Source organism: Poecilia reticulata, linkage group LG21, assembly GCF_000633615.1.
Source record: "Poecilia reticulata strain Guanapo linkage group LG21, Guppy_female_1.0+MT, whole genome shotgun sequence".
NCBI lineage: Eukaryota > Metazoa > Chordata > Actinopteri > Cyprinodontiformes > Poeciliidae > Poecilia > Poecilia reticulata.
In genome coordinates this window covers 11172961-11182246 of record NC_024351.1, presented here as the reverse complement: position 1 = coordinate 11182246, position 9286 = coordinate 11172961, and the positions used below count along the sequence as shown (strand labels likewise).

Genomic DNA, 9286 nt, shown 5'->3' with positions numbered 1-9286 from the left:
CAACAACCTTGCGGCCGCAGCTCCGATAAGCCGCCTCGGCAATGGAGGCACGGAACATGGTCCACTCAGACTCAATGTCCCCAACCTCCCCCGGAATGTGTTCGAAGTTCTGCTGGAGATGGGAGTTAAAGCTCCGTCTCACAGGGGACTCCGCCAGACGTTCCCAGCAGACCCTCACTACACGTTTGGGCCTGCCAGGTCTGACCGGCTTCCTCCCCCACCACCAGAGCCATCTCACCACCAGGTAGTGGTCAGCGGACAGTTCCGCACCTCTCTTCACCCGAGTGTCCAAGACATACGGCCGCAGATCCGATGAAATGATGACAAAATCTATCATCGAACTGCGGCCTTGTCCTGGTGCCAAGTGCACACATGGATGCCCTTATGCCTGAACATGGTGTTCGTGATGGGCAATCCGTGACGAGCACAGAAGTCCAACAACAGAACAACCACGCCCCTCCAGGTCTCACTGTCATTGCCCACGTGAGCGTTGAAGTCCCCCAGTAGAACAAGGGAGTCCCCAGGAGGGGCACTCTCCAGTACCCCCTCTAAGGACWCCAAAAAGGGTGGGTAATCTGAACTGTTGTTCGGCCCGTAAGCACAGACAACAGTCAGAACCCGTCCCCCCACACGTAGGTGGAGGGAGGCTACCCTCTCGTTCATCGGGGTGAACCCAAACATACAGGCGCCCAGATGGAGGGCAACAAGTATGCTCATTCCTGCCCGGCGCCTCTCACCGTGGGCAACTCCAGAGTGGAAGTACGTCCAGCCCCTCTCAAGRAGACTGGTTCCAGAACCAGAGCCATGCGTCGAGGTGAGGCCAACTATTTCTAGCCGGAACCTCTCAGCCTCACACACTAGCTCMGGTTCCTTCCCCACCAGAGAGGTGAAGTTCCACGTCCCAAGAGCCAGCTTTTGCAGCCGAGGATCAGACCGCCAGGGYCCCCTCCYTCGGCTGCCGCCCGTTACACACTGCACCCAACCCCTTTGGCCCCTCCGACAGGTGGTGAGCCCATTGGAAGGGGGACCCATGTATCCTCTTCGGGCTGAGCCCGGCCGGGCTCCGTGGGTAAAAAGCCCGGCCACCAGGCGCTCGCCATCGTGACCCACCTCCAGGCCTGGCTCCAGAGTGGGGCCCCGGCGAGGGAACGCTAGATCCAAGGTTGTTGTGCATCATAAGGGGTCTTCGGACTGCGCTTTGTCTGGTTCCTCACCTAGGACCTGTCTGCCTTGGGTGACCCTACCAGGGGCATAAAGCCCCAGACAGCATAGCTCCTAGGATCATTGGGACACTCAAACCCCTCCACCACGATAAGGTGGCAGCCCGAGGAGAGGATATGAAAAGCTAAAACACAAAAGAACAAGTGCAGGAATGACAGTGAAAATGCATAGGAAGAAACTTTATTCCTGTCACTGAAAATTCACAGAAAAACTCAAAATGGCCTCATTACAAAAACAAACACAAGAAACATTTTGTGGACTCATGATGAGACCCAAATGTTTTGTTTTTTTTACAACATCCTTAATCTCCCCAGAACAATCCAGGAAAATCTAAAATTCTAGAGTCCTGTTCACATTTAAGAAAAAAAACAACAAAAAAAACCCAAAAAGGGCTAATCCTCCAATTCATCAAAACTGTCTTCAGAGTCCAAATGTATGCTGCTGTCCGTCTCCACAGAGACCACAGAGCTGAGACTGCTGTTTATGGACACCATGCTGCTGTCGCTGGTCCTGCTACTGTCACTGGTCCTGCTACTGTCGTCATCGTGGATCACCATCACCTCGGCGATGGCGGCTGCTGGACAGCACGGAGATAAACACAGTGTGAGTTTGGTCCATTGTTGTCTCTTACAAATGAATATCTAGTTTCGTGGGTTATCTTTTGCTTTTTGACTGTGTTCCCAAAAATACCCAGCACAAAAAGTCAAATAACCATGCTCTATAGTACTGCCATCTTGTGTCTGAAATGTTTATTTCCTCTGCTGTTAATGTACAGTGCCTCTTTTACTGCCTTAAAAACATGCAACCAGATTTGTAATCTACAATTATAATTTTGTCTTTTACTCAAATATAATTTCCATTCTTTGATTTCAGATGCCTAACTTTTTGGCCACGTTGCCAAGAAACATGTTTTCAGGAGTCAGGATAATCTTACAAACGCTACCAAGTGTCAAGCATGGTGGTGGCAGCATCATGGTAACAGTCTGTGTTGCTGATGGTGGCTTCAGCGCATTTCAAAGTGGGTGGAAGAAGATTAAGGACTACCTTCAAAGTTCATCAACATATAATCAAATCAACAATTAAATGGTTGCTACTTGGACACAACTGGTTGTTCAAACAGAAAGAAACGCCCCAAACACGTCCATCTGGTACTGATAATATTAACTCTATAGTAGGGGTTGCACCGATTGTTGTGTTACGGCCGATCACCAATTTTTAAAATGCTTGACCTGCTGTTCATGATTTTGGGTAATACATTTGTTTTTATAACCAACACTGTTGTCAATGTCTCCAATAATACAGAACAAAAATATCTATTTTTGTCACTTGATGCCATTTTTAAATAAGAAAAAAAAAAGAGAGAGAGAAAAAGTCACTAGAGCTTTCTGAAAATTCACAAATTCTAGTAAATTCCTTAAGTTGGCAACAGTGGGGAAATTATTGCTAATAACACACTTGGGCGATTTTCAGACCTTTGCAGAGGCAGATAAGATCGGTTTCACAAGCAATTATCGGTTGATAACCAAAAATTAAAGAAATCGTTGCACTCTTACTTCCTACAAGTTCCCTGATTTCAAGACAACTAAAAACGTCTGGGCTCTGCTTCAAAGCCGTCTATCCCATGAAACATTAACGGTGTTTGTTGCAAGGTTACAACAAAATACTTTTTAAGAAAAGAATGAAAAGAGAATGAACAAAATAAGTTTACTACAAATGACACACTGATGACATTCATGCCCATCGTGAGTGAATCCAACTTTCTGGCTGGAACTGATATTCATGCCAACAAATATTTTTATTGCAAAATGAAAATGTATGAAAATGTGCAGGTGTACGAGTGCCTACGACTACAGACGGCCATCAGAACGCACCTCATACCTTTCCTCTCAGTGACGAGGGTCTGCCGCCGGGCCTTCATGTCCAGGCTCAGGTTCTCCACCATGCGATCGATGCAGTTATCTAAAGCCAGACAGCGGGTTTGGGACTGGATGGCCTGGCGGCAGATGGGACACTGGTCTTTTTTATTGCGCCACTGCTTGATGCAGTAACAGCAGAAACTGTGGGCACAGTTCAGGATGACGGCCTGGAACAGGAGTGAGTGGAGATGTTAAACATTTTTTAAAAACTATTCAATACAGGATTTTCTTTTTTTTTTTAGCCAGTTTCGTGTTTGTTTTGAGTTGTGCTATTTGGACTGTGAATTATTAGATCTGATTTGAGGCGCCCCCTAGTGGTTTCATAAAACATTAGCAAGAGTAGTGATATAAACCAACCTCGATGAAGAGCTCTGAGCAGATGATGCATTGAAGCTCGTTCTCTAGGACTTCAGTAACTTGAGTGACTACCTCTTCTTTCTGCGCTCTCGCCTTTTCTTTCTCCTCCTGCACAAACAGAAAGATTTAGAAGTTGAAAGTCATGAAGAAAAGAAATAAAACATTATAAATGAAAGCTTAAATATACCTTTGTTACTTCGAGCTCTTTGTTTTTAGCCAATATAATTTCCTCAAAGCCTTTTCGAGAGAGGGCGAGTTCATCTATCACTTTTTTTTGCTGTTGAAAATAAATGAAATCCAACTGAAGCTACACAGACACTTAAACACACAAGATAGGCAAACACAGCTGAAAAAAAAAATCTGCTCGCTTTAGTTTGTCGATTTTGTTATGAACAAAATCAGTATAAATGGGTTCATATAACAGCTATTAAGAAGCTTTTTTGAGTTCATCACCTCTTGTAAGGCCTCTTCAAGCTGTTTTTTCATTAACTCTTCTTGCTGTTGGGTTTTCTGCTCCTGATTAAGTAAGAATGCAATTGTTAAAGTATTTGAGTTTAACAATGAATACAGTTTCCTTGAGAATAAATATGAAACATGGCAGCACTGTGAAGTGTGGATATTTTTTCAAAGTTCTGTAAGTGACTATTGTATAGGAGTTTTGTCTTTTAAATGCATAAGAGCTTAATATTTTGAATTTATACCATGTTGTAGGAACAAAAAAAAACAAAAACAAAACCGTGCACCTCTAACTGCCTCTTTGTTTCGCTGAAGGATTTCTCTAACGTCTCCATGCGGTGCATCTTCGCTCTGAGCGCCTCCAGCTGACCCTGCAGCTCCCGGACCTGCTCCCCCCGGAGAGGGTCCGCCTGCCTGGGCTCGCCTTCCAGAGACTCGACCTGCCTCTGCGTGTCGCTAACCTGCTCCCTCAGGAGCAGGATATTCTGGCTGTACCTGCAGAGACAAAAAGATAACAGGTCTTTTCCCTCTTCTACCTTTTAATTTTAACAAGAAACCCCATTTGTAAAGAAATTACACACAAACAGAAAGCAAATGTTTAACATAGTGTGTTCTTTAACACTTAAAACTCCCCCAGGAAAGAAAAATATAATAAGATATAAGGAGAAACTCCAAACTGTCTAAACTGGCGAAACAACTGTCTATCTAGCAAGGTTATTATAGTTCACTAAAACAAACAAAATAACAAAACCTGAAATTGAGAAAACATTTTCGTTAACTGAAATGAATAAGAACGGTACTTATGGCTAAAAACTATAACTAACTGGAACTATATTGTGCAATTATAAAACGAAAACATACTGAAATTATAAATTTAATATTGATATTTTGTGTTTATGAATCAACTTATTAGCCTTTCAAACAAATGTGAAACTATTATTTTTTTTCCCCACACACAATCAGTTTACATCGTCTGAAAATTACGGCACTCTGTAATTCTTCTGGTGGCTCTTCAGCAAGTAGGCAAAATGGCCACAGCAAAAGTTGGGAGAAAACGTCAGAGTAAGCTGACTAATCAACAATCATAAAATAATTTTTTTGAAAATGGCATCTTTTGTTGAATATTCATTACCCAATACTTTAATTTTTAGGTGAATTCTGCACCTAAAAATTAACCAAAGTATGAAAAAAACTAAAACTACTACAAAACCAATAAAAAACCAAACTAAAAGTAAGCAATATTTAGCCAATGATAAATGATACAAACTAGCAAATGCCCCCTGAACTCTAAATAAAAGTGATATGCTGAAACAAAAAGTCACAGCACAATATAACTACAATGAAAAACCCCAAACTATTATAATCCTGCTATCCAGACAGGCATGGGTGTGATGTAAGTAAATAAAGCTGAAGCAGAAATAGTTAATCAATAAATAAAATGATCAATCCCAGTCAAATATCCGCCATTAATAACAGGAAACTAACTAACCAAACGTAACCAAGACGACCAATTGGAGAAGCTTTTTGCCTTACATTTGCAGGTTGTCGAGGTCCCAGGAAGAACTGGATCCATCGGGAGGAGGCAGCTCTCCTTCATGCTCCTGTATGCTGGTTACCGTCTCGTCTGGCCGTGTGTGACTGAGCTGCCGCCTCGCCTTCACAGGAGACAGAGGACAGGGCTTCGCGAACGATTTGTCTGCAGAAGAGCTGCGGTAGAGCTTGTGCTTGGAGGTAGAAGGCTCGACCTCTTCTACGCCTAACTTCCTCTTGAACTTTCTGGGTGTGTGGGCTGCTTTGGTATCCTCTTTATGTTCCTTTACCAGGTAGGGCTTAATGTCTTTGAGGGGCCGCTGGATGAGGATGTAGTCAAATTCCACCTTGGTCCCTAGTAAAGGAACTCCAAGCTGGATGGAGTCTCCGAGTCGGAGCAGATGGGGTTGCTCAGCAGGTATCCGCTCTCCATTTACCCACACACCGTTGAGACTCTGGGAAGGAAAGTAACACAAGGTTTAAAAGCTGCTGTAGTATGTGAAGCGCAAAAATAAAAGGAAACAGTAGAGTTTACGTTGTTACAAGCAGTAGCATTGCCCGTTTCATTACTCATTTGCGTCCTTTAGCTAAAGCATTGTTTCGCATAGATGTTATAAAGGATTAATAGAATTTGAGCGTAATAGAAGAGAACAGGAAAAACAGTTATAACTGCATTAACATCACAGCACAGTGACAACAGTCAACAGGAATTGAAGGAAATCTATGCATCCAGTATATTTAATATTTATGTAATTAACATAAACAATATAATTACATGAGAACCAGTTACTAATTCGGGTTAAACAGTAGTCCGGGATGTAAGGGTCAAAGGGCACACACAAGTCGGTGCTAGAAATGTTCAAAACAGACTATATAATAATATATAATATCAAACAGTGAGAAGAAAATAATGGACTCGGGACTGAACCTTGTGGAACTCCAAAGGTTATTTAGGGGCAATGATAGAGAACTGGCTAGCACAAACACTCTAAAACATTTTAATATAAAACATAAATGCACGTATAGAGTTATAAAGAAATTAGTTTTATTAAGCACCCGTTAGATTAACTACATATGTGTGAGGAGAAAAGAGACAACTAATGACATTCTGAGTATGTAGCTCAAAAGAAACCTGGTCACCTTCTTATCCGTCACTGTCCATTGACCGTCTTCCTTTTGCCTGAAGGAACAGTGCAGTCTGGAGATCATGAGAGGGCAGCTTGAAGATAACAGCTGGTGGGTTACTTCTACGCCCCGTCCAACAGTGATCTGCACAGTCAAAAATAAACATGAAACTTAAGTCTTCCTCTGCAGCGCTTTACTTTGATATAAAAAAAAATGTGAATTACGTCATACTCAATGCCAAACACACCAATAACACACGAAAGATAAATATATATACGAATTTAAAGAGGCGACTAGGACACTTATGTATAAACTTTAAAACTTCACATTCATTTAAGTTTTGCTTGTTAGCTAACATTAGCCAACTGCACCTCTGCGTTTTCGAACAAACGGAGCCAGTCCGAGCTTTTCCCGACTCTCATCAGACATAAAACCTCCGAGTCTGAGCAGTCATCCTCCTCAGCCGAGTAGCAGTCCGTTGTTACGCTGTCCATGTTATCTCATTTCGTTAAAAGGCCACTTCGACCTAAAACACCCTACCTACGTTACGATTCTCTGCCATATCGCTGCTGCTACTGTGCTAGCGTTGAAGCTCTGCAACGCGACAAGAGAATTCGGAAACGGTTAGTTTATTTTCAAAATAAAAGCGCTACACATAAACTATTATTATTATTATTATTATTATTATTATTATTATTATTATTATTATTATTATTATTATTATTGCTAATTGCATTGTCATTATTTATTTATTGATTATTCAAACAAAAGCATTTTATTGTAAATAAAGAAGAGACAATCAAACAATGTATAATTCATCCTCATAATTTAAACACATTTTTCTTTACGTATAAATTAAATATCACTGATTGACAGGGCCGGATCTACTGGGGTGGCAGTTGCCACACCAAATGAGAGCCTTGTCCCCCCTGTTGCCACCCCAGCTGGCGACTACGAATTCAATAAATAGTTATGGGAAATCGGACATTAAGCGCACGAATCTCTTTATTCCGACAACATTGAATGCAACACAAGGTAACCTGACACCTACTGCTGAGTAGCGGGAAGTGTGAGAGAAGGACAGAGGAGGCAGCAGCATTGATGGACTGGACATTACATGACTTATCGTGAGCCACACATGCGCCATTGCTGTCCATTGAGTCAATATTATGGGTGGTCAGAAAATACCACAGTCACGCAAAGAATCTGAAAAATTGACGCAATATTTAGCGGTTAATTCAACCCTATGAATTAGATAACAAGAGCTTCAGATTTAATAGATGAGGAAAAAGTTCTAACTTAAAAAAAAACATTGAACAAGTGAGCAGTGGGTCAGGTATTCTAGCCTAACTGTTGCTAGCCTCATATTGACTTTGATAACCTTAACATGTGCTGTGCAGTTCGGTGTGTTTTGGTTCCGTTGGCACTAAAACAGGTCAACCCGCCCACCAAGTCATCAGTAGAGCAGCTGTTTAAATCAGCTAATCACCCACCGCGGTAGTCGGGCGAAAACTTATTAATGATGACAATATAGACATCAAGCCTGACGGCATAATGTAGCAGACTTAATGTTATGTTTTGGTGTTTTTGCTTCTTTTTTGTGTGGGAAATGTTTGTTTTTTGGTGTTGATTCCCCTGATAGGTAATCTCTGCTCTATCTGCTCGTTGAGCAGTTGTCTGTCGGTTGCCATGGCAACGGGTCCGCGTAAAGCCGACACACACAGAGCGAGAAAAGGCGGAATAGAAGTGGTGTTTGGTTCTTCACCTGTTTATCAGCTTTATTGTACCTTTATTGTGGCGCACTGTCTGCAGCCGCTGCAATTCCTAAAAGTTGAACAAGCGACAAAAACAGAACAAATCATCAAACTACGACTCCTACATCATATTTAAAATAAAACGACTGACCAATATAAGATAAATTTGATCCTTCTTGCATCTTGACAGAACTAACAGAAACAAAATTGTTTATAGATTTGTATCACGGAGAATTTATCAAACATCAGTTTTCTTCTCTTTATTTTAAGTCGTATTTAATAGATATATCTAATAACAAATGATGGCGCTACGAATATTTTTGTGACAGATTTCTCCTCGTCCTGTATTGGGATAAAATGGTTTTCTGGACATAACTCAATGAATCACATAGTGACTAATAGGCGTTGTCCAATCCAGTAATACATATCAATTAGCAGGAGTATGAAAGACATAAAAACAATTAACTCTACTATATTAAGAAATTAAATGTAATCCTCAGTGCTACATGAATGCAAGTTAAAACATTTTGCAACAAGTAAATTAAGTCCAATGTTAGGTCTGTGTAAGCTAAATGTGAGAGCTTACACAGCTTACACTCTCACTGAATGTGAGAGTGAGACGTTATATATATATAAAAAAATAAATAAAAAAAATTCCCTTCTCACCCTCCGCGGGTGGTTTGTTTCATTCTCTGAGCTCGGGTCCTCTACCAGAGGCCTGGGAGCTTGAGGGTTCTGCGCAGTATCTTGGCTGTGCCYAGAACTGCACATTTCTGGACTGAGATGTCTGATGTTGTTCCTGGGATCAACATCACCCCCAAACTGCTCCAGTTTGGGGGTGACTGCCCCGAGGGCCCCGATGACCACAGGCACCACTGTGGCCTTCACCTTCCAGGTCTTTTCCAGTTCCTCCCTGAGGCCCTGGTA

The 9286-nt window shown here is 41.9% G+C and overlaps 1 protein-coding gene across 4 annotated transcripts; it reads right to left on the bottom strand.

Annotated features, from left to right (window-relative positions):
- Positions 1 to 1373: 1373 nt before the first annotated feature.
- Positions 1374 to 7214, bottom strand: rnf8 (ring finger protein 8, E3 ubiquitin protein ligase). 4 transcript variants are annotated; one of them, XM_008397498.2, is made up of 9 exons: positions 6977 to 7214; positions 6621 to 6749; positions 5484 to 5935; positions 4238 to 4445; positions 3948 to 4010; positions 3682 to 3771; positions 3495 to 3602; positions 3100 to 3304; positions 1374 to 1798 (listed from the first exon to the last, which is right to left on the bottom strand). In XM_008397498.2, the coding sequence occupies exons 1-9, from the start codon at positions 7097 to 7099 to the stop codon at positions 1614 to 1616; spliced, it is 1563 nt and encodes a 520-aa protein (XP_008395720.1). In that variant the 5' UTR covers positions 7100 to 7214; the 3' UTR covers positions 1374 to 1613. The 4 variants fall into 4 exon arrangements, with proteins under 4 accessions (XP_008395720.1, XP_008395721.1, XP_017157811.1 ...); XM_008397499.2 differs by having other exon boundaries at positions 1374 to 1795; XM_017302322.1 differs by having other exon boundaries at positions 1708 to 1798; positions 3093 to 3304.
- Between the last annotated feature and the right edge of the window lie 2072 nt (positions 7215 to 9286).

Bases quoted from the DNA above. Each gene is read 5' to 3' on its own strand.
- rnf8 (XM_008397498.2), bottom strand. From the start codon at position 7,099: ATGGACAGCGTAACAACGGACTGCTACTCGGCTGAGGAGGATGACTGC. The intron at 4,446-5,483 runs GTAAGGCAAAAA...TTGTCTCTGCAG, and splicing joins GACCTCGACAACCTGCAAAT to GTACAGCCAGAATATCCTGC. The intron at 1,799-3,099 runs GTATGAGGTGCG...CGTGCTGTCCAG, and splicing joins CCTCGTCACTGAGAGGAAAG to CAGCCGCCATCGCCGAGGTG.